Raw genomic sequence first — 25,046 nt, 5'->3', positions numbered from 1 at the left:
CTGTGTGCAATGATACGATTAGAAAACACAACTTCACGCCTCTGTTAATTCTAGCAGAGACATACACACTCTGCAAGAGTATTTACAGATTGGTATGCTGAACCTCACTGATAGGACCAGCTCTGGAAAAGTGATTTCTCACTACCACGTGACAGAACAAGGTCGCTTCAGCAAGCCTGGTCAAATCCAGCCTCTGACATTTTCAGTACTATTTGTGGATAGCGAGCTTCGTCACAATGGTTAAATATGCAAAAACAAAACCCCCTTGAACTCATCTGAAGCTAAGCACAGCTGTGCAGGGAAGTCGCTACCTCCAGACGACTGATTCTCAGTTGAGGGTTACAATTCCTCCCAGTGTGGGAACTGAGGAGCTGTCTCAACTCACTTCTGTACAAACCTGGATGCAAACAATTACCAGTGACATTCAAGCAGCGCTAATTCTGCCTGCCAGTGATTATGAGAAACTTCTGTGGCATCTCTAGCCTGGGAGCAGCACCTTCTTGTCCAGATATACCTACTTCTAACTTCACTGCATAACCATGCCCCTTACTGCATTATAGCCCCATCCCCAAACATCAAGTCTCTTGGAGAGCTACTGAACTTCTGACCTCAGATGCCCAAGATCTCAAAAGCACCATGCATGACTTAAAAAAATCAGAACTCGGGATCCTAAAAACATTAACATTTGGCAGCTTCTGCCAAGTATTCAGTTTTTAATGCAACCTCTCACACTACATTCTCCAGGCAGGGTTTTGACTAAACAAATTACAACGATGCTCCTGAAACACCAAGTACACCTCCCCCAGTTGTATCCAGCAGTTCAGAGTAGATAACTTTATTTGATGTTAAAAATGACAACCTGTAGGTTTTTTTACGAAATGTGCTATAAAGCATCACCAGCAATAATGAATTTTAGCTGATTTTTCTCCTCATCTGCAATTATTGAACACAGCCAGATGTAAAAGCCTTTTGATTTACTACTTTAAATCAAAATTAACTTATCAAGCACTTCATTTATTGATTGAAGAAAGGATATGGACAAACATATTCTGAAATGCCATCAGCTGAGGAAACTCTCAGCACTGTGAGTAGAGGCATGGACTGACATCTTTCTAAAAGCAAAGAACCTCCTTTTACTCCAACGCAATTTACTGAAGTCAATTTTTCACACTATAAAGCAGAATACATGCATTTGAGATCAACCCAGAACAGCAGTCTGGTCTAAAATTCCCGAAAATATCATTTTCGTTGTTTCCAACATTTTTCAGAAAAGCTAATACGGCAACATCCACAAGATGCAAAATCTTGCATCTTGAATTCTATGAGTCAGAACACGCATCCTTTCCTTAGCAGAACATAAATGAGTGCAGAAAAGGATACTTAAGATTTACAAGAATAAGTTAAGGAAAAGAAAATAAAGCCTTACCTTACTACATCATCAATGTTGTTCCGGTATACTCCTTCAAGCCTCTCCGCAGGAAAACCCATAGCAATTATGTTTGGATAAATATCTGAATATGCAAGTTATGGAAACATTTGTAAAGGATGCGAAGTTTCTACAATAGCATTAAATGGACATTAATCAAATGTTTAACTCTACCAAAGTCAGAGCAACAACTCCAACCGACTCCCATATGCTAACAATTCAGCTTTATATATGCAGTAATAAGGGATCTTTTCCAAAAAGAGCTGAGAAAAAGATGGGGGGGGGGGGGGGAGAAGGCAGGGAAATCCGGAGAGAAACTTTTGAAAACACAGTACTTTGACCACAGCCACTATAACAGAAATTTTCTTACATGTCAAACAGGTAACTTATTAGAAGTCTATGCTATTGGACAGCTGTTGGTTAACATCCATTAGGAAGGCAATCCACTAGAAAAGCAAGAGTCAAGTAATCCACTTCTATTGTACATCATCTCCCTAGTATCACATAGATGCTACATACTGGTCTTGTCTACAGTTTGAGTGGCATATTAAATTCAATGGGAAACTATTAAAATAGTCTTGTGTGACTAAGCTGCAAGATGTTCCAAATTAAAACCCATGTCCAAGTCCCCAGCGATGCCAGAATAGGTATACCATGCAAAACAGCAGAACAAACAAAAAAGTGCATTTCAGGCATGTAAGCCCTGGCAAGGCTACAGAAACACTAATGTTTTTATCACTTCCCATGATTTCTACATAACAGACCACTATAGCAGCTGCTACGGCAGCTTTGAATGCCTAAATGTAAGATATTGTAATAGATGGGAACATACAGATGTGAAAAGATTATGTATCTTGTTTATTAAAAAAACAATTCCCCACTTCTGGAAAAATATTCTAGTTTCTTATTCTGAACTACCTGTAATTCACTTGCCAAAAGCAACCTGAGATAAAGAACTTAGGAAAAATACCTCTTAGCAAAAACAAATTAGCACTAAGGAAAAAGGCCAAATAGGAAAATTGTAAGTTTACATCTAGAGCCGATGTAAAAAATTCACAACAAATTGCTAGAAAATTACTGGTATTTATTTTCCTGGTGGTGTAATGATATACGGATTATTTTTCTTTTTAAACAGAACTCAAGAAAAGAAAGTACTCCCAAGGTTTAAACATTATTAGAAATGATAATGTAGTGAAGAAGCTTCACTGAAAAGCAAAACAGAAATGAAACTAGCAGCTCGAAAACAGACCATACCCTACCACATTACCATACTCCTCCTCAAACTAATTTTAGAAGGAATAAGAACAAAGCATGGTATGGTTGAAGTGGGTCCTGCTTTAAACAAGGGGGCTGAAACATGTGGTTTCTAGACGTCCCTTTCAACCTAAATTATTCCACAATTGTAAGAATCACTTTTATTTTTATGGTTAAAATACAACAAAGCTCCAAAGAGTAATCATCAGAATGGAAGACATTGTAGCAGCTTCCAAGATACTAATATTCCAGTTACTTGTACACAAAGAAAAGCCTGAAGTAGGATACAAACTACTTTACTCCATCCTTGCAGGATTCCCACAAGCCTAAGTACTCACATGGAACCAGCATGGACAAAGTTCTGCATTTACACAGTTAACTAGAAGACTTAAGAAAAACATGAAGAACTGAATACACGGAAATAATGTTTTCTACTCTCAAAAAAAGTATTAGCATTTACTATGTTTAAATCCAAGTATTAATAGATATTGGTTTGCTTGGACTATCCAAAAGATGATTTATGCAGACAATGAGAAAAATATGAAAGCTTTTGAGAAATCCAAATAAATATCTATAGCTGCCTTAAATACAGACACTGAAAGGAGTTCGTGTCTGGTTTCCAATTTATTCTGCACTTGCACAAACCGTAAAAAAAGCTTATCTTGAAAAAAAAAAAAGTTGCCTAACTTTCAGAGCTTGTCATAACTTCAGATACTATCAAATCACATAAATCAAACTTTGAACTTCACTCAATGTATTTTACTCCGCAAGCAGTCCACACCTCTTTAACTAACAAAAGGCACTATATAATTAGCAATGTATTTACTATTTTATCAGTTACTACTTGCCATAAGCAAAAGAAACTGGTTATAAATCACGTGCACCTGCTGTAAGCCTGTTAATAGTGAATTTCCTTTCACCTAGCACAATCCATCACTCCATCCTTGTTCCTGATTTTAACCTGATTTCTACCTACTGCTAGTTCTAGCATTTATACTCAAAAGCACCTCCTTTTGTGTCCTGCTCTGAGCAGCAGGGCTATATGAATTACCATAGCAAAATAATCCAGTATATTAGCCTGCTTTCCACAGCATTTCTCCATAGAAGACAAGCATTCATGTTAGCAACAGGGGTAAAATAAATTCATTCTGACATATCACATCAAAATAAAACTCAGTTTCAACTACAGTATCACCCGTGAGACAGATGCCCAAACTTCACCAAATTACCACGTAACTTTGCAAATTTCTATTTGCAATCGTGAGCTTTACTACACATCTTTTTCACACGTTTCAGCCTGCAGTTTATGTTCAGATGCTTTTCTTCTGCTGTTGGCTTTTCCTCTCCAAGAGGCTAAGAAACAAGATACTTTCCAGGATTCCCAGCTGGTGCAAGATGGAAGCGAAGCAGACAGACACCCCAAGTGAAGGGAACAGAACATCTTAACAGCAGCGTTTCCAGTTTGCAGGCTCACAGACTTGTCCAAACACCAAAGCCTCAAAACACGCAGGCAGAGAGAGATAAAAATTTCCAAAATAATGGGGGCAGTCTCACGCTTTCGGAAAGTGCAATCCCCTTTTGGCTCCCGCATCTCATGTGACCGCTCTCCCCTCCCTTGCTCCTCAAGGGCAATGCATGAGCAGTACATGCACAGCTCGCATGCATTTCTTCTTTTAAATAGGAGCAAACCAGCAGAATTGAATGCTTAAGCTTAACCCGTGCATCATTACAGGTGCATTTTTAAACCCAGAGCTGGTATTGCAAAAAGTGTTCCACAATATGCCAGTAAGCAAAAAAATGGAAAAAGACTTCAAAGGGCTGGGGGGGGGGGGGGGGGGGGGAGCAGGGAGTATGAATCAATTTACTCATGCTGATTTAATAAAAGTGGTGTATGCTCTGGGGTTTTGCATCCTGATAGCACAAAAACTGAAGTGTTGCTGAAAAACAAATATTCAACAGTAAGCCTGGGAGGGGGGGAGGCTGTTTTCAGAAAAACATGATTGTTGTTTTAAACAGGCAAGACAATTTCTCCCCCACCTAAATATAATCGTCCTGAAGTACCTTACTTATTATCTCAAAGTACTAGACTGGAATGCAATTCACACGCCACTGCTGACTCACTCTCCTGTCTGCAACAGACCTGGTGTTAAAGGACACCAGCCCCAGCAAGCAAACGACACCCTTCCACAGCACCCGTGTGAGGCGGCAGGCTTCACCTGCTCCAAACGAAAGCAAGCAACAACTATGACAAACGCATTCATATTGCTGGTGAAGATTATTTATGTCTTTTTCATATATGCTCCTGACAAGCATGCTGAAGAAGCACATTGCTTTGAAACTTTTGTTGGTTCAAGCAACTGAAGAACGCCTTTTGCTTTAAGGAGCAACGTAAGATGGAAGAACAGAGTGGAAGTGCTGTTGCTGTTTGTACAGATGATCTAAATCTCTGAGCAGAAATAGCAGTTTCATCACTTAATTGAAAAAGCTGCCATGAAAACCAAGCTCTTTCACCCTTTCCTCTCCTGCAAAAAGATGTCCCAAGATCTGCAGCAAGTGAAGGGGATGGTTGTTACAGCATTGGTACTAGCTTGCTTTTTCCCTGATGCTGGGGAACGAAACAGTCCTCCTCAGGGACAGCCTGTGATCACTGCATGGAAGGGTACAGAGCCGAGCCAGTTAAGGGAGCAACTGTCCACTGAGCATCATCTTCAGCAAGTTCTTTTATCACCAGCCGTGCTCAACAGCTCAGACACCACTTTTCACACCTCAGTTAATTTAACAATGATTTCCAAAGCTGAAATTAAGATATTTGCTACCAAGACAAGATTTCTTACAAAGGAGCTTGGAAGCTGGGCTTACATTCAAAGCAAGAATTCTGAGTCATCATGAAATTGGTGATGATACTGATAATTTTAGAAATCTGGAAGAACTGATGACTTAAAACACGCAACCAGTTCATTATCGATTCCAAGCTTTTTTTTTTTTTAGACAGGCAAATGAAAATGGAAAAAGCCTCAGCCATTTATTGAGGCAGTTCTACAACACAGGTAAAACAAAGTTAACCAAACTGTCATAACTACCAAAATTTGAAATGGGCTTTCTAAAAAAACATAAAATAAACCCTGCCACGTTTTGCCAAGGTAGCTCTTCCCTAAGAAACCCATTCTCAGAAATGGTTTCAACAGTTTTTAAAGCACTCATTCCTTTCTCAATCTTGTAAACGTGGAGGCTGGGATTTTAGTTAGCAATTACAATACAAAAAAATACAAGACACTCGTGATACACAGCAGCAAAACTCTAAAATGCCATCCTCTACTCAAATTCATACTTCTTACTAACTACCAAACTTCAGCTTTCAAATGAACGAAGACAACACTACTCTATACCCAAGGAACCTTAAAATGAAAGCAACCAATCATTTGCTAAGTTACCAAATGCCACAATGAAAAAGCAATGCTTTGTCTGTACTGAAGACATACCAAAGCAAATAATCCATACGCCACTTCAGAAACACCTCTGCTCTAATGCTGTTCATAGACTTAACAAAACACTGTTCTTAAAGCCTGAAATCATTCCCACATGCTAAAGACGACAGTCTTTCCAGTTGCTATGAGAAAAATCCTGTATCATTATGCAAATCAGCAGTTATAATCATTTTCAAAAATAGCTGTCTATATATTTACATCATGCCAAGATCAAATTAAAGAATATGCAGTATACACTTTAAATTTTACATACATACAGATATAAACACAAATTACTCATGTTGGTCCTATAACTGATTCTGCTCACAAATTCAGCTTTTTTCCTAATAATGGAAGGTGGCCAAAAAAAGCATACCAAAATATTTACCAATTCTTAAGTTCTTAAACAGCCACAAGAAAGCTGCAAAAATATACAGCTTAGTCTTTCTTGCAATGATCAACATTCTCAATTAATATCTAGAACGTGAGTCACTAGAATTTCTAAGTAATTTTATGAAGTCCTGTTTCAAACAAAGTATTTAATCCCTTATCCTCGCTCTGCTCATGAAGGCAGCTATAACTGAAAAACAGAAAGCAAATGACCTAATCTTCCTATTTTATAAGCATGCTAGAGCATGCAGTGCTTAAGAATTTACATATAGCTTTACTTTTTAAACCCAATACTGACAACAGATTTTAAATCAAAATGCAAATAAAAAACAACTTTAAAACTATTAGCCCTTTACAACCAAAGGCTTCAGGAAGACCTACCAGGCATTAGACTTCATCTTTCTTTAAAAAGGAAATTTAAAACAAGCTGAGTGCGCCTGAAGCTGTGAATGATGGTCACTGTTCAAGTCATGCTTTGGAGCTAAAAAACTTACTGCAAATCCTGAACCTGACACCTTCAAACAAAAGGACAACAGTCCATTTTTCCTGACCCTCAGTTTCCAGCTTCCGAATATGAATCTTACTTAAAGAACAGATTTAAATTGGTGACTCTATTGCCTGAAAAAAGCTTCACAACTGCCAGGAATGCAAATTTTCACTTCCAGTTCAGGCAAGCAAGGCATGTACTTGCTTTAATCTGCTCCTAAACAGCCCACTCCTCATTCACGTGCAAGCTGCTGCCAGTTTTGCTCCACTATGCATCACCCATCACCCTCCCGGCTGCGGAGAGCCACAGTGCAAAGGAAACCAGCCTCTAGTATTGGGTGGCCAAGCTGTCAACTGCTAAGTCCCATTTGATAGTGACACTGAAGAGCAGAGAAACAACGTGACTTTGAAGTCTCCGAAAGTTGCTTTGTTGTCTCAATTTGTCTGCAATTTTGAGGAACTCTTGACTTCAGTAACCATGTAACGTGGTCTAGCAGCGCATCTGGCCCTACCAGCTATGAAATGTTAGCGTGCTAACCTCAAGCCCTTTAACTCCAGCTTAAACAAAACCATATAGCAACAGCAAGAAAAAAAGAACTCTTCTTGCTGTTCAACAGCTTGACAGCCTGAAGCTACAGGGGGAGTGTTACGAGAAGTGTCCACACTCCATCCTCAAACAGATTTAAGAGTCCTGACAAATGGCCAAGCTCTTATTAGTGCCATTTTCTTGACAGCATCCCTAAAAAAAAGACATAGGAAAATATACCCAGCCAAATCTAGAAAAGTTTCCTAGAATGTATACTGTTTAGCCTGTACACATGCATACCTTTTGTTGGGCTTTTTTTAAATAGGTGGCATTTTCATTAGCCAGCATGAAACGCAAAATAAGTTTACTATTTTTCTATGAGTCTGGATAATCAGGAAGTATAGAGGAAATGAACAGGAAGAAAGTTCTTCAGAGCAAAGGAGGATTCCTTGTAGCCAGCCAGCTGCACTTGCCAACTCTACCATCTGTGCCTTAAAGAACAAGAAAAGAGACCAACTCAGATGTGGCTGAAACATTTTATGATTTAGAAGAAATGCATTTAACCCCTTAATGCTCAGTATTTCAACTACAACCCTTTTTTTTCCTTCCCTTTTTTTTTTATTTTTTAATCTTTCAGCTTGTAATTTAAATGCAGCAACCTAGACAAGGAGCAACAAAACTGCAGCTCCTTCGTTTCCAGGAGGCAAACCTGTCCAGATGAGGTCATGGGGCTGACAACAGGTCTGGAGAGGAACTCAAATTCCAGCAGTGCCAAGAAATATATCAGAAGATGCTTGAAGATGATACTGCCAGGTTGTCTCGGGAACCAGCTATATCCTCAACTCACTTCCATCCCATAGCAGGGCTGTTGGACCTGCTTACTATATTGCACTTGGGAAGTATTCCCAAAGCAAGAGTCTCTCCCTTCAGCTGTGAGGTGTATGAAATGTGTCCTGCAGCTCTAAGCCATATGGAGGCTTTGCTGAACAGCTAATAGGGTCAAGAAGATTGGAAAAAACCCACACATAATCTACATAATAAGCAGGCAGCATTTTTTTTTTTTTTTTGCAAAACATGGTATCAACCTCATAAACCTCACAGCATAAATACAAAAAATGGTAAAAGAGAAGCATGAAAGAAGATGACATCTTCTCTATAGAAGAGCTTGTTCTGAGAAATACTGAGAAAAAGATGCCTTAAACTTCCATTTCAACATAGTTTGGAATCACAAATAAAGATAGGAAAGCATGCAGATAGTAAAGGAAACATGAGCTTGTTCTGAAGAGCTGCAAATCCCTCTAAAATAGCTGATGATACTATAGGACACAAAAAAAGCTACCCTTCCCATTAAGAAAAAGCCAAGACCAAACAGGAGCATAACAAATGATGCAACGGCACACTATATTATTCATATAAAATTTGATAGAAAGAACTCTTCAGCTTAGGAGTCAAAGATTGGGCCTCAACTCCTTACTCAACTTCAAGTCCAGGTCTACAACACTGAACAAAACCCTACAATCCCAACAAGTTACTAGATGTGAAAACGTGCAGAGGTCCCGTTAAGAAGGCTTTTTGTTTCTGCTCACGCTTTAGAAGTCACATCCCATCTTACCATGCCTACCCTGGCATCCCAACTAGTTGCAGCAACACACAGCAGCCCGAGGCCAAGAGTACGTGCAAGGCTGAGCAGCTGTCCTCAAGGTAATGTGTCTGCCGAGTGGATCTTCTCAGTAGGAGGCAACGTATATGAGAAGCTTGACTGTCACATCTCAGTCCGAGATCCCTGAAGTGACAAATTTACCTATTTTAACCCACAAACCAAATTCAACATGAATGCTTTCAAGGCAGAGTACAGGACCTCCCTGGTACGTGTTCTCAGCACACTACCACACTTTGCAGGATCTCCTTTAAAGAAGCACCAGTGTGTACTTAAGCATATCCTAACCTCAAACACCCACAGAAAAATACAAGAATTTTATTCATTAAAAAGAAGTCAGCACATAGAATCACTACTTTGATATTTACTGACAGGAAGTGAAAAATGGCTCAGTCTCAACTTTCTGCAAGTCTGAAAGGACATCCAAAACTTTCAGAGACAAGAGAATTTCAAATAGCTATCAGGCTGCAGGACAAATGTCACACTAAAAAGCTTTATAAAACTACTACTTTATAAGCTACAAAAACTAGGATTTGTATGAATTTATCAAACCTTAATTTGGGGGTGGGGGGTTGGTGATCCAAGAGAAGATAAAGGCAGCAAAACAAGACATCAGGCCATCCTAATAAACCATTTCTCAACAACAAGCCCGGACTAGATAATGTTAAATTTCATTCTAATGAGATCCAGCGTTTTCCTCCTCTAAATGTTAGTACAAAAAGAGGACACTACTTCTCTAACTCACCCACACAAGAAATTAAAGAATAGAAAATACACAACTACCTCAATTCTAGCCAGATATATATCCAGACAATGCAATGAATTAAGCAGAGGCTTCTTAAGAAAATTAATCATGCAATTATAAGCTATTATACTACAGCTCCACAAAGGCAAAATTAAGTTTATAAAGACATTTCTTAAGCTCTTCACTACAAAATACTGGATATTAAGCAGTTTTTATGCACTGGTGCATGTTGGGGCTGTGAAGCTGGGACTTCATCTTTAAAGGGAACAATGCCAGCTTTTGCAATAGTCATCATCCCAAACACAGACAAGTTGAGTTTAATTTTTTAGCTGCACAGTCAATTACCATTTGAATCACAGAGCCCACTACTTTAGCTATGTTGCCTAAAAATCATTATCAAGATAACCTAGATTTATGCAGCATGATACATGGCCTAACTGCACAATTATTTACCTCCATTCTACAAAACTTCCTTTTTTTCAGGGCCTCACAGGCGAGATGGTAAATGAGGCAGATGACAACAGGAGCAAAGAAGATGCGAACTTGAATTAGAAACTGGAACAAGGGTTTGTTTACATCTGAAATATCAGTCTGGGACTAAGACACATTCAAAAACCAACAGCAATCTCTGAACCCAAAGTAGAGTCAACCACCCACAAAGCATTCGTGTTTCAGGAGAGATCCTGCTCTACAAGGCCACTTATGAATGTTCCCATATTTTCAAATAAATTCCCTTCTTACTGTCCGGAAATCACCATGCCAATAACTCACACAAATGCACAAATGCGCACAGCTTTAATCCCAAAAACCTTCACGGAAGTGCCAAATCAAAGCAGCCTACAACTACCCTAGTGTTTTAAGATGAGGCATCAGAAATACCCAGCAATCACCACTCACAACTCCAGGCTATATCCCATTCACCCCCCTCTAAAAGCTATGCAATAATTAACCTTCAATATCTAACCTACATTAGGCACAGTAAATGAATACAAATCACATGTAGCTCCAAGTTCCAGATTACTTGCTGGGTACTCGCACTAGAAAGGAGGTGGGCTTTAAAAGGGAGTTAGCTATGACTAATGACAGCAACTTTGGTCTGTAACATAATAAAGGGATTTGACAGCTCAACTACCTATTCCCTCCCTTTTCTCCCAGTTTGTCTGAACACAACTATTGTCCCTTAAATCATTATACAAGAACCATTTTCTTGTTTAAACACGTTGTAAGGGAAGACTCTAGGCTAAGGTACCAGGGGTATAATTTGTCAGCTTATGCAGTATTAATGTGGCAACAACATTAATCCATTAAAAATATAATTTCATTTAAGAAACTATTCAGAGATTCACAACTGGCAAAAGCAAATTGGTAGACAAAAACTTTATAAATAAAATTTCAAGTTTGTAGTTATTAGATTCTGAAGTTTAGTTTTGGCATGGCTTTACCTTTTCTAACACAGGGGTTTTTAACATAATGTGTTAATAAAACACATTCTTTCAGTCACATTATTACTGAACAAATTATATCAATTGCTTCCACAACAAAGAGGATTTAGGTGTCCAAATCATCCTCCAAGGAAGAAAACAGAAAGTACAGTCACCTCTCTTCTGAGAGAAACTTAGAAAATTCTGTACTCCTCTACACAGTGTTTTAGCACATCATTTAGCAAATACTAGCTTTCTCTCCAGCAGCCACTGTACTTCAAAACATTTTGGTAATAAAAAAGAGAGTTCTTAAATGAGATGCTTTAAGTGTGGCGCTGGATAGCACAGGAAAACCTCAGTTTTGTCCCAAAGAAATCTGCTAATCACCAGTCTAGCAGCCATCAAGAGCCAACTAATCTTTCCGCATGTGTTATACTGCAGCAATAATAGCCATTTCAAGCGTTGCATAAGCTCCACACTCAAGGCCATATCCTTTCCCTAAATATGCCGTAACCGTGTGTCATGAAGTCAGTGGAAGTCACATGTAATTATCTTGAGGACAGAAAGGCCTTCCTGACTAGCACAAGTTCCTAGAAAGATGCACTTTCAGAATTCATCAACCTTCTTCAATACACAAGTTGGACCCAGTGTTGATGCATGGCCAACCAATTACACCAAGAGGTAAACAAAGAGCTTAACAGGTGGGATTTTCAGAAGTCCTCAAAACAGACCTAACCAACCTCACCAAAGTCACTGACCAGCCTCAACAAAGATAATTTCTCAAGGGCCTCAAGTGCCAACGCCTCATCAGTCTTATTGTAAGAGATAATGAAGATGAACTTGGATTTTTCCTTAAAAAAGAAATGCTCAAAACCAGACCTACTAAAGCTTACACTTTATTCAGCATTACCCTCTTAATGTTTAGTGGCAAAGCTTTGGATGTTCTGAAAATTACACACACTTAACCAAGCTTACAAAGAGATTTCAATGAAGATTAGCTTCAGTTTTGTTTTTTCCAAAAGGTCACCGCATAAGAAAATTTTATAAAGTGTCCACATTAGCTGTACTCCTTTCTTTCCCCACCTTGAAAAGAACACACAGCCATCACTTCAACAGCAGAGCGACATGAAACCAAGAATCGGTTTGCAGCTTTTGTCGATTTAAAAGTGTGCACAGGCAGTTATTTTTTAACTTCATGTTTAGCTTGTGCAAACAGTCTCCAGCAACACTGCACATTGATTAAAAATTTCTGATGATGCAAGATCAAGTAGTTCATTAGGAAGCCTGCACTACATTTAAGCAAGCACAAAGAGATGAGCTGTAATTTGTCAAGCATCTTTTAAGTCTCTTTCCGAGCAACTGCAGTCAAAAAGCAGGGCCGAAAGGAGCTGGGGTTACTTTGAATGGATGCAGCGAGGGTTGCACAACGGAACACTTGCTTGAATGGTGGGGATTTTGTGCGTAGGCTTCAGCTGTCAAACAACGCTATCCACAAATATGCACGTACTATGGCAATATGTCAAAGGGGTTTTTTTTAGGTTGTGTGGAAAAGTGAGTGATCCAGCATGTCTCTAACCCCAGAAGAGAAAATGCATGAACACACTTGCATCTATCACCACCTTGCTTTCTCCATCTGGACAATTCAAAAAGCTTTATCCTTGGTAAGTGCCTAAAGACCAATTTTCCCAGGATCAAATACATCCTACAGCAAGCAGGTTAACTGAATCAAACTCTGAGAAGTCCCCAGCCAGCACCGTTTTACTGCTGTCTATTCAAACAGACTTCTTAGATGAATTCAGAGCAAAACTGGCACTAATCTTCTTGTCCAAAGCCCAAGATCGTCCCAGGCTCCAGAAGCAAAACGAGTCTGTCAGGCTCTTAACGCTGCTAACATAGTTTACTCTGGAACAAAGAAATACTTTTCCACCAACAAAATGCATTGCCAGTCAGTTTCTCATAGTTTCTTCTAAACCCTTACTGCACTTGCATGCAAGAAAAACTTGTTACAAAACATCTAACAAACTTCAATTTTAAAATGAAACCAAATATTTTAAACAAATGGCATTTCCAACTCGGGCTGTATTTTTAAATGCGGTATGTACCTCATGCCACTAATTCATTTTTTTCCTGGAAGGTGAGCCATTTTGAGTGAAGTCACATAATTTAAAATTTCATTAAAAATGCAAAGAGCTTTAGGACTGCAAATAGCATAAAGCAGTATGATATTCTAAGAAGCTTCCACTCACAATTTTTGCGTTCTCTGCCTTTCACTACATGAGACAAACTACATGTGAAATGTGTAAATAAACTGCACCCAACATCTACTCTTTACTGAATATTGCTGCAGTTTATACGACTATGTAGGTCACAAACTACACACGCTTCAAGTAAGCATCAGGGTAGGCATGCTCTACCCTATGCCCAGGCTAGATGGCCATTTTCATGCATAACAGAAGGCCTGGAAATATGAGACAAAGTTTAAGCAAAGCTATAATGGGCACAAGAAGCAGTTACAAGATTTTTTTTCCACTTTAGTCTCAAATAGTTAAGCCACTTGCTAAACTCAGTTACGCGTGGATCTCTTAAGACACAGGCAATCAATGCAATGTACAAGACTTGAGTGCAAGCATTCGCTCTTCACTGTTCCCTGCAGTAAAATGGTCAACAACCAAGCCGCACCATTTCAGAAACACCAAAGACTACAGTGCCTCAGAAAATATACTGGTCATTGCATCATAAAGAAATGCAGCCATCTTAGAAGACAGCCATTAATCCAAACTTTCCTTCTCACCCATTTGCACCAAAAGGTATCCAGTATCACAGAAATGAAATAGCAACCCAAATAAATCAGGAATAAATACAATATCTGAAATAAAGTATCAAAAAGCTGATTTAATGTCTCCACCTTTAAAACTTTTTCCTCTTCTAATTTCAATTTTTTTTTCCAAGAGGTGCATAAAAAGACTGCTCAGAGAGAAAAGAACATTTGATTAGATAAGTAATGTCAGTATGTTTTTTAAAGACATTTGTTTTTTAATTAACACATAGGACTATTCTGTGTATGTAAAGCTACTGATTTTGAGAAGTCACTATTTCCCTTTCCTAAAACCCTACATTATCCACACAAGCAGAATTCTTAACCAACTCATCAGGAACTGGGAGTCCCAAGCACAATGTACCGTACCATACATACAACAGTGGCAGTTTTAAAAAGATTTGACAGAGCCCAACAGGAGAGGAAAAAAAAAAAAAAAAAAAAAAAAAAAGAGGTCCTCAAAGGGGACTTTGACACTCCAGCACCTAACCCAGCCTGCCTTTTGGCACTCAGGTGTTCCCTGCAGTGCCTTGGGAGAATCAGCCACAACCAAAATATAAAGACTGCAAGTCTTTGTCCACCTGGGACACTGAGACACAAACCCTCCCTCAAAGATGGGTAGAAGAAAAGACAGACCACAGAATATAGGCTGCAAATCAGGCACCTCACCTGGATTCACTGTAGATTCATTTTATTCCCACTGAGCTATCCAACTCGCGTCAGTCTTCCTCTTCTAGCTTGACAGAAGCAGCTACCCTGAAATAACCAGTAATCTGTAACAGAGGACACTCCTACAGATATGGGTGCGCAGGGAAGCAAAGCTAACCAACAGCAGAAATGCAGATGGTAGCTTGTTTCGTTTTTGAAATTTTAAGCTCCAGCACACGGTGAGAAGTACCTTTGAGAACTTAAACCCTGGTCCTGCTACCATGCACCACATGCCTTCCCAAACAGCTTGCTTAAGTTTCGAGTTTTCTCTTTCTTCATCTCACATCGCATGGTAGGAGAGCTAACTCCCAGCTCAGCCCTCTGTCTACGCGTGTAAGAAATACATAGGTCATTTTCCAGCTACAAGGTATGATGAGCAACAATTCCATGAAAGCCCTGCAAAAAGAACAACTCCAAGAAGCCTGCACAAAGTGATAAAAAAATTAAACTTTCACTTCTACAGCAATGTCAACCTTCAAGCAAAGCTATTATACTGTACAGGCAGCAGTCTTCATTCATTAATTACCTGTTCAAAATGTGCAGCTATGAAAAAAAGACTGAGTATAAGCTTCTTCCAAAGATATTTTTGCAATCATGAAAAAAAACACCTTTTCCATAAATTTCATTACAGAACTGCAGCTAGGTACTCCATTTAGAAAAACTAGCCTAAGCCCAGTGTTCAGTGGCCTACTTCTAATGCAAAATTCTAAGAATAAAATTAATGAGACAAAAAAGTAAAAAATAAGCAATAAACTCTATTTGGCATATCATTAGCAACCTTGAGCAGGAAAATCCAGGTTCAACATTCACCAATCTTCCTGCCTGGAGCTGGTGACTAGCTAAAAAGATCTGTTTGGGTCAAAAAAATCTCTCCCTACCACTGGCACATCTGGGCAAAGATATCCAAAATACCAACCTCTCCAACTGCGAAGCCAAAACCTCATTGTTTTGGCACCACTTAACACTTTTCACAACCCCAAAGTTCCCGACAAACCCATCACTCAGAGAATAAAAAAATCTAACTCAGATTTCTGTCATTAAGTCAGCAGTAAGTGCTGCGCTGGCCTATGTCAGCATTACAGCTGCCCTAGTTGTAGGCCAACAAAATGACCAAGCGCAATCATTTAAAAATGCAAGTCTAAAATTATATTTTCTCACTACCACGAGCAGAATGCAGGAATTATGTACTAGAGCTGCTGTTTTTTAACTAAAAGCTCAGCAGCCACCTGCTAAAGTCAAGAACCTTTCAGGCCATTTGAAAGCCACCAAAATTTTAGGCCAAGGCTCAGTGCAACAGGACAAGATCTGCGTAATTACAGCTGTAACCAGTTTTGATCCTGCCCAAGAACTGCATTTATTTGTAGCGCTTGCTATGACACAAGCATAATTGCTCTAAAACCCAATAAATTTCACCCTGGTCTTGTTGCAGAACAGAAAGCGCTCTCTCTATAGGAGTAAGTCTAGCTCTGAATACTACTGTCAATATCTATTTTTCCTAGGGCAGTTCCAACTTTTAAGTGAGGTTCTTGCTCCAAAACCTCTCAAACACAGTAATGGTCTTTCTCCACCACCAAGAAAGACCATGCCCACAGCACAGCCCCTACATACCATTAACTCTGCAAGGCTTTTGAAGCTAAACATCTGCCTGCTGCTGCTACAGCACATCTGTTCGAAAGGCCACCAAAACTATACACTAGCAATGCCTCTCTATGGTTTGAGTCCTTATTCATAATTGCATACTAATTCCATATTCCAGAATTACAATCCTCCTTGCCGAGATCCAATGCACTCCCGCCTGTAACACATCCTCGTGTTTACTGTATCCAAGATTATGCCTAAGCGCAGTTCCCGCATTGCATTCGGAAAAAAGAGGTGGTTTTTAATTTGGAAGAAGCGATTGCCACCTCTTGTCATCGAGACCCTTGCTGCATCGTACGGCAGCCAAGCACAAGCTCTGCCTTACTGACTGTATGACAATCAAGGCAGAGGACAGAGGCTTCGCCTCTCCTGCCGCGCAGACTGAAGCAACCCGGGTAAAGTGATGGGCCTGCTGTGATTATATTTGCTATTCAAGATGAGTTACTAAATCAGAAGGAAAAAAAAAAAAAAGAAGTGCTGTGGACGTGAGTCACGGCAGGACAGGCGTATTTGCTATGTGAGCCGAAAAATCAACACAGCCAGAGATAAGCAGCTGACCCACGTTGCTCCAGAGCGGGCAGGGGCTTCCCGGGTCGGGTTGGGGGTTGGGGGACACGGACGGACAGACACAGCACCTCCGCGACCCGGGGGTGGCAGCAGGCAGGCCCGCTGCAATCGCCGAGGAGCGCTAACGTTAATCCTCGCCATCGCGGAGCTCCCGTTAATCCGCCCGGCTGCCGGGTCCCGGCTCGGCGGCCGCCCGGACAAAAGGAGGCCGAGGTGGCGGCGGGGGAGGGCGCGGCGGCCCGGGCGAGTCCCGGCGGCAGCCGCCGGCCTCCCGGCGGAGCGGCACCGGGAAGCGCGTTAGGTAACCGCCGCGCAGGTCTGATGCAATAGCTGTACGTGCAGCGCCCGGTGCCGGGCCACGTCCCCGGCGGGAGGATACAGGTCAGGTCCAGGTCGAAGCCATCCTCTTGGTATCGCCTTTTGTTCCTGCTGACGATCTCTTTGATGATGGCGGTCATGTCTGGCAGCCGGGGGCCGCTCCGGGACAGCGCGCAGGGGCCGGGAGGCGGCGGCGGCGGCGGCGGGGCGCGGGGCCGGGAGGCGGCGGCGGGCCGGCGGCCGGCGGGCGGCCCCGGGCGCGGGGCCTGCTGCGCCGGCGGCTCAGCCCCAGGCGGGCCCACCTCCCCCCGCGGCGGCGGCGGCGGCTCCCGGCGGCGGCGGCGGCTGCCCCCTCCTCCTCCTCCTCCTGCCGCCGCTGCGCCGAGCGGGGCGGGAGCAGCGGCGGCGGCGGCCGAGCAGAGAGGGTCCGGAGCCGGGCCGAGTCCCTGAGGGTGCCGCCGCCGCCGCCGTCTTTGAGGCGAGCGAGGCGGAGGCGGAGAGAACAGCTCTCCGGCGCTCCGGGCCCCAGCAATGGTGACAGCGGCGCGGGGCACCCCCCCGGCCCGGCCCCGCTCCGCCCCGCTCCGCTCCGCTCCCCGCCCGGGGCGGCGGCGGCAGCGGCGGCGGTAGCGGCGGCGGGCCCGGAGCCGCGCGGTGGGGCCGCGGCGCCGGGCGGGCGGGCGGGCGGGCGGGCGGGCGCGCGCTCCGCGGCGGGGCGGCAGCAGCGGCGGCGGCGGCGGCGGCGGCTCCTCAGGGCGTGCGGGCCGGCGGCGCGGCCTGGCTCATCCCCCCCCGGCCTGCTCCGCGCCCAGCAGCGCCGCGCCAGCGCTAGACTCCCATCATGGCTGCAGCTTCCGAGAGGGGAGGCAGCGCCGCCCCGCCCCCTCCGCCACCTCCGCCGCCCCGAGAAAGTAGTCCCCCGCGAACCGGCGAGCTGCCGGCCCCTGCCGCCGACCCGCCGCCTCTCTCACCCCCGCCCGCCACCCCGCCCTCCTCTCGCCGCGCCGCACCCCCGCGCTCCCGCCGCCCCGCGGGGGCGAGGAGGCGGCGGGCGGAGGGATACGAGCGGCGCGGGGAGACGCCGCCGACCGCCGCCGCCGCGCCGAGCGGCGGTGCTGCGCCGATCACGTGGGCGGCCCGCTGCGCTCGCGGTGGCCCCTCCCCCCGCGGGCGGAAGTGGCCGGGCCGGGCCGGCCCGGGCGGTGAGGAGCGGAGCGGGGCCGGGCCCCGCCGCCACCGGGCCGGCCGGCCCGCCCGCATCGCCCGAGCCCCGAGGGGAACGGGAACGGAGCCCGTTCCTGCCCTTTGCCCTCCCGCGGCCTGCCGGCGCTCGGGGCCCGCGGCGGGCGGGAGGACGGGGCTTTCTTCAACCACCCCCCACCCCCCTCTTCCCCCGCCAGGTCGCCCTGTAGCGCGGGTGGGTGCCACAGCGGCTGCCCCCCGCCCCCGGTGAGGTTCCTGGGCCTGGCAGGGGCCCTGCGCTTATGTAACCGGTAGGGGGGTTGGGTACGTAAAGGACACGGTGTGGCTCCGAGCCCCGCAGGGAAGGGGCGGGGGGTGTCAGCCCATCGCCAGGGGCCTCATCCTCCCCCCTCCGCCCCGGCGCCACCGTTGTGCGGTTTAGCGTAAAGCTGAGTGAGTCGGGCTGGCTGGGAGCCGCTGCCCTCCCTTCGCCCGCCGCGGTACGTGAGCACCTACTGCCCCCTGCAGCCGCCCGGGCCCGGGGGGGGGGGGGACGCTACCTGCTGCCCTCGGTGCCTGCCGGGGCCACCGGCAACCGAGCACGGGGGTAGGGACGTGGAAGTGGGCCCCTGGGTCACGCCGGGCTGTCTCACCGGTCGTGGCCGTCCCGTTTTCGTGGAGTTTTCTGTCCCACTCCTTCCCCCATTGATCACGATTATCCTGATAGGGGGGAAAAGCCTTGTCTCTAGATCTCCAAATCAGCCTTTAAATTCCTTTAAAGCTTCAGCAAATAAATCCCATTGTACAAGGTTCTTCATGCTTTATGCTGAAAACTCCTGTAAGTCTTTGGGAATTGCCGGTGTTAATGATTTGCAGGAAAACGACCATCAGGTAGCCCATCGCAGCCTGAGCTTCTGAATATGAACTCTGGCTGCAGTCTCAGTTACCAGTTTCCATCTTTCTCATAGTTTGGTAGGGTATGTTTGGGGGCAGGGACGGGAGGGTTGTGTGATTTTTTCCTTTTGAGTGCAGATAGGTGAAATACTAGCCTATTGAGGTAACACAAAACAAAATTTTAAGGCAGCTTGGAATGTATGACTTCTTAAAGCATCAGGAATGGAATCTGCTGGAGATCAGCATCTGCCCCAACTGCTAAAGGATCAGGAGAGAGCTTGCTGGATAATACATTTGAAGAAACGGGGTTACCAGATAAAATAAATTGGTAAATCTGCCTTCCTCAAAAATAATACCTTCATGTCGTTCTGTTGTTGGGCAGTACGTAATGTGAGGAGTAGCCCATGGAGGTCAAAAATAACATACCTTCAAAGGAAGCCTATTTAAAGGGAGCGAGAAGGCCGTTGTTTGTTTTACAAAGGGGTGATGGACATCTCCAAAAATCCGCAAGGGACAGAAGCAAAAGGAAAATGAAACCACTTCCTATACAAGTAGAAAAGAGACACCATGGAAAGGACCAGCCTGACGGGAAGAGGAGAACCCGTGCACCCCTTTTTCCCTTCTCTCCATGAAAAGCAGATGACATAAACCAGGCAGGTGTCTCCCTAAAGAACAGATCCTGGGTTTAATTCCTAAGTCCACCTCAGATGTTTTTGAGGCTGGCAGGGAAAGACACCTTGCCAAAGAGACTTTGTATCTTGCTAGACCCATCAGACCACAGTAAAGATGGCCCTTGCAGGAACACGAGCAGGAAATCTCTCCATGGTTTGCTTAGTAATTGCATTACCCAGGGAATGGCTGTCAGGTACGTTTGAGCAGGGCAACTTGGAGAAAAGTAGCACTTGCTTATATATTGATTGGATGCTATGGGAAATTGGTTAAGTCTCGCAAGTAGGAAAAAATGGGTAAAACATAGTACTCTGTGTGTATGAGAAGATTTATTAAATATCAATTTTTGCATATATAAATTAGGCAATATTTCACAAAACTTTCCTTTTCCTTTCTGAGGAACAGCAAAAAGGAATTCAAAAGTGCTCGATAAAATCAGTGTCTTGTTCGATCTTTAAACAGCTTTTAAGAGAGGTGCTGAAGTCCGGCTGCAGATGGCTGGAGCAGGAAGAGGAATGGGAGGGTGAAATGCTACGCTTTGCCTTTAAGGGCTCAAAATAAACTAGAACATAAGGTGGAGGGATTTCCTGGGTTGCTGCAGCCTTCAGCCTTTGCAAATGCTATATTACATAATTCCTTTTATAAATGTATCAAGTTTCATCTTAAGATCTTTTGCCACCATTATTCCCACCGGGAAGCTGTTCCCAGAACCTTCTTCTGATTTTCCTGCTAAATATATTTGTGACTGGTTTGCCTCCATTTATTCTTGTGCCAGCATTGGCCTTAAATAGCTTCTACTCCATAACCTTTATCCTTTTTACCCTTTGTGGGCTTACAGGCAGAAATGTCCTTCTTAGCCGACGTCTGACTATGCTAAGCCAGCTGAGCTCCCCTAACTTTCCACTCTCCCTCGTCTCAGCAGTGACTTTCTGCTCCAGTTTCATTATTATTTATTTCTCTTTGATATAGGTGACCAGAATGGCATGCAGTGGTCCTAAGGGTATCTTGCCAGCACCAAGGATGATGGTATTAATCCCTTCCAAACTCTGCTAGGAACTTTGCTCCCAAGACCTCTCAGGGCCTTGTTTTCGTGATCACATTGGCAGCTCATAGTTGTTTTGGGACCAACTTGTGTGTGTGCAGTGAGATCATACTGTTACTTTCCCAAACTTCAAATGTGTGAAATGACGCCATGAAACCTACTTTTAGGTCCTGGGCTGGGAGGTTTTCCATACATGGATGGGCAGATGGGTTATCCAATACAGATATGGCTAGCAAATCAAGACCATCTTTGAAAACATTTCTGAAAGTCCTCAAGTCCCACGTCTGGCCCTTTCTTTCTAACATCCGACTACGTATATGTCACTAGGAAGTTGATACAGCTTAATTGAAAGTCCTTTTGCTAGATTCCCAATTCCAAGTCAGACCGAGGCTAAAAAGCAGTCTGAGCAATACATATCTATCCGTGAGCATTGCGTCAGCAAGGCCTGAGACAGATTTTCATCACACCATGCAGCGATGATCTTTGTAACAACAACCACTGCTGAAATCTCACAATCCAACCTCTGCGGGACTATGCCAGCAATTGGTAGGATAAGGAAAGAGAACGTAATTATGCCACCGTTAATATTCATGCTGTGCCTCCATCTTCAACTCTGCGTACAGTTGAGGGCCCACTTTAAAAAGTTAGCTAGAAGTCTATAAAATCTTAAGTTATGGAAGAGGTTGGACAGGGACTGTTCACTTTGTCATTTCTTCAATATAAAATGTTGGGGTTCCAGATGAAACTAGCTGGCGACAGGTTCAAAACAATAAAGAGGGGTAGGTAGTGTTGTGGCATGAAGTTAAATTGTGGGACTCAGCTACAAAGCGCCACAGGTGCCCAAAGTTTTTAAGGAGAGAGTAGACAAATTCATTTAAAAAATGGCTGTAAAATACAACACATTCTCTGACTCAGGAAGTCTTTGATCTGCGAGCTGGTGAAGCTTGGAAGAGTCTTCTGGGAAAAAAACACTACATGCTTTTGCCCAGTTATGAAGCTGTTCCTAGGCATCCCCTTTCCTCCAGCTTGTTCTTTACTTTCCCATCTCTCATTTTGTTCTTTCCATACACTTTGCCTTGCTTTCTATTTATCTCATTTCATCCCTATTCCCTTTCTTTGTGTTCTGTTGTTCCCTGTGTCTTGCAAACCCCCTTCCTACCTCCAACCACCACAGACCCTTCTGATTTTAATATACCACTCCTTTCCCGTCTTGCTCCTGTTCACATCACTGGCAAAGCTTGGGTCAGCCTGCACTGACTGGAGAATGAAGTTCACCAAAAGTAACATGTTTCATAGCAAACCACTCAGCAGTCAAAAGCAAAACAGTACATATGCCCTGCAGCTTGCATCTTGCCTTCTCTGATGAGTTTTCCAACTACACTAGGTCCTTTCAGTGACGTGCTAGTCCTGTATTTGAGAGCTACAGCCTCCTAGAGTCCAACCGAGTCATCCATACATTTGATTTGAAATTTTTCAATTGGGGGGAAAATTTGCAATCTCATTTTTCAATATTAATCAAAAAAAAAAAAAATCCCCCAAATGTTCTCTTTTTCCACAGCTGCAAAACCAAAATTGATAAACAAGTATGCCAAATGAGTTTTAACTCCCGTTACCACTTTCTAGATCTGTCCTTAAGCAGGAAGCACACTCCTTGATCCAAAGTAGCCAAGACACACCAAGCACTTGCGGACAGCAGCTGCCACAAAGACCTTTTTTCTTTCAAGTATAAACCCATGATTTCCGGTACCTTCCTCTTTCAGATGGATACTTTTACTAGAAGATACGAATGGAAAACTAAGGCCCGATTCACGTGAACACTGGAAAGGAACAGTCAGTCAGCAGTAGCCTGGTTGTGTCTCCTGGCTCCTGTGGCTCCTGATCAACCTGGTGCATGGACAGCACAAGCGACGGCAAAGCGACACCTCGCCATGGCCAGGTCTGTGCAAACGGGGAAAGCTCCAGCCGTACCAGTGGGATGGAGACTTCATGGAGACCTCTGTAGGATCAGCTTCTAGAAGGAGTTAAGTCCTACGTCAAGCCTTCGGCAACATAAAGGTTTTGAGACTCTGTATTTAGGAAAGCAGGATGAATTTGGTGTTTCTTACCACTTTTAAGAAATGTTTGTTCAAGAAATTAAAATCTTTTCATATTTTGAGAAATTAGGAACCAATCCAAGGTACGCATTCTGCACAACATAAACCGGAAGCTTCAACCTGACCCTGGTCGGCTTCTGAAAAATTGCATTGCTCAAAATTTTTTTAAGTGTTTTTCAGCAGAGGATTTCTTTCAAAGGTTACCGCCACAGGTGTCAAATAGCAGTGACAAAATGTACGTTTCGAGCTTTTATTACTTGTGTGTGTGCGTTTGCATTTCTCCTTAATTGCAGCAAACCAGATGTCACTTTTTTAAGATTGGGAAAAAAACCAGAAGGGTCCTAAATATTTTCCTACAGTAATGGTAACTGGAACACAATAGTGTTTTCCTAGTGCGCGAAACGCAGACAGTGAAAGGATTGATTATCCTTTTTCTGTTCAAAAGGAGTGATTGCAAGAATGAGTATAAGCCTCAAATTAATAGCAAAAGTTGTCAGCATCACTGATTAGTTTATTTTTAAAACATCAAAGGGAAACTTAATGTATTCTACATAGATTGGGGAAAAAAAATTCTCTAGAAGATTAGAATTTATTTATTGTCAAAGACTGGAGGAGGAGCAGAAAAGGAAGGCCTTCTGTAGATCAGTAGGTGCATTTAGACATTGATACCTTTATTTTCTGATTAAATACACTTTTCATTTGGAAGAGCTGTGACACACAGAAAAGGGAAATACTGATTCGTCTATACTGATGAAGAAGCAAAAGTTATTTCAAAACTTCTGGGTTTTTTTTAATGTTTTGGATCGGGGCGAGGGCGTGGTGTATATTAATCCAATAAATGGAACCGAACCAAAACTGCTGGAACAGTACTTTGGTAAAATCACAACCACTTTGAGAAGGTATTTTTTTGCATGTGGATTTGATGACGGAAACACCACGCACCACCGATGCGGTGACGGATGGATGACATCCCAGCCAGGTCACTGGAGAGCGTGCCTGGGTTTCGGCATGAGCCAGCTTAGCTGCGGGAAGGAAATTTGGCGTCACGTTCTCTACCTGAGGCGGCACTGGTGGAGAAATGGCGGAGCAGAAGCAGCGGATCTGCTCCGCAGGTTCTCGTCTGCATTAGCCACCAGGAGTTTCAGTAGACTCCTCAGCGGGTGAAGCACCTGCGTTCCTGTGTGAGGGATGACGTTTAAAAATAACCCGTAGTACGCGTTGTATAAAAAGCTAACTGCTCTTGACAAACGAGTTACGATCCCCAGTGAGCAGGCTGAATTTTGTTAGGGAGCCCGTGGACAATGTACGAACTGCAGGTAAGAACAAGATGACGTGACAAGGGACTCTCTCAGGAGCAAAGCTAGGTGTGAAGGGCTTCAGAACTTTGGTGGCATTGACCCCGGAGCAGAAAGGTTGAAGAGAAGTTGCACAAACTTTGGATTAATTGCACTTATGCTGGAGATCCCCTTATTTTAACCTTTTTCTGGCCATTTTTCTGTTACTGTACATGGGGAGAGCGAGTTTACTGTCTTCATTACAAGCTGCAATGGGAATACTATTGCGTCAGTATCTTTTGGTAAACTGCTGATAAATTCTTAAATTTCGATGATTTTCATTCCGGCAGACGCCTGTAGCAGCCCAAAGCTGCCACATTCTGCGTGTTCCACGCTTGAGCTATCAGGCTCTGAAACGCCGCTGCTTCCGAGAGGGGACGGAGCGTGTTCATTAGGAGGCGGGTGCCGAGGCAGGCT

At 43.7% G+C, this 25,046-nt stretch overlaps 2 protein-coding genes across 2 annotated transcripts in view; one reads left to right on the top strand and one right to left on the bottom strand.

Annotated features, from left to right (window-relative positions):
* PTEN (phosphatase and tensin homolog) overlaps positions 1-17,631 on the bottom strand; it is a 49,582-nt gene extending 31,951 nt beyond the window's left edge. Inside the window, exons 1-2 of the mRNA XM_052798698.1 lie at positions 17,477-17,631; positions 1,427-1,511 (exon numbers count right to left, since the gene is read on the bottom strand). Coding sequence (XP_052654658.1) covers positions 1,427-1,511; positions 17,477-17,555 — 164 coding nt within the window. The 5' untranslated portion in view covers positions 17,556-17,631. The remainder of the gene's footprint in view (positions 1-1,426; positions 1,512-17,476) is intronic.
* Positions 17,632-18,256: 625 nt separating this feature from the next.
* Positions 18,257-24,150, top strand: LOC128147357 (basic proline-rich protein-like). The gene is made up of 3 exons (XM_052799836.1): positions 18,257-18,832; positions 21,130-21,186; positions 22,963-24,150. The coding sequence occupies exons 1-3, from the start codon at positions 18,257-18,259 to the stop codon at positions 23,014-23,016; spliced, it is 687 nt and encodes a 228-aa protein (XP_052655796.1). The 3' UTR covers positions 23,017-24,150.
* Positions 24,151-25,046: the final 896 nt, after the last annotated feature.

Source organism: Harpia harpyja, chromosome 10 (genome assembly GCF_026419915.1).
Source record: "Harpia harpyja isolate bHarHar1 chromosome 10, bHarHar1 primary haplotype, whole genome shotgun sequence".
In the NCBI taxonomy this organism is placed as follows: domain Eukaryota; kingdom Metazoa; phylum Chordata; class Aves; order Accipitriformes; family Accipitridae; genus Harpia; species Harpia harpyja.
This window is presented reverse-complemented; position numbering and strand designations above follow the sequence as displayed.

Coding starts and splice junctions, on each gene's coding strand:
- LOC128147357 (XM_052799836.1), top strand. CDS start 18,257: ATGGCTGCAGCTTCCGAGAGGGGAGGCAGCGCCGCCCCGCCCCCTCCG. Junction 18,833..21,129: donor CAGGTCGCCCTGTAGCGCGG/GTGGGTGCCACA, acceptor TCTTTGATATAG/GTGACCAGAATGGCATGCAG. Junction 21,187..22,962: donor TGCCAGCACCAAGGATGATG/GTATTAATCCCT, acceptor TTCCTCTTTCAG/ATGGATACTTTTACTAGAAG.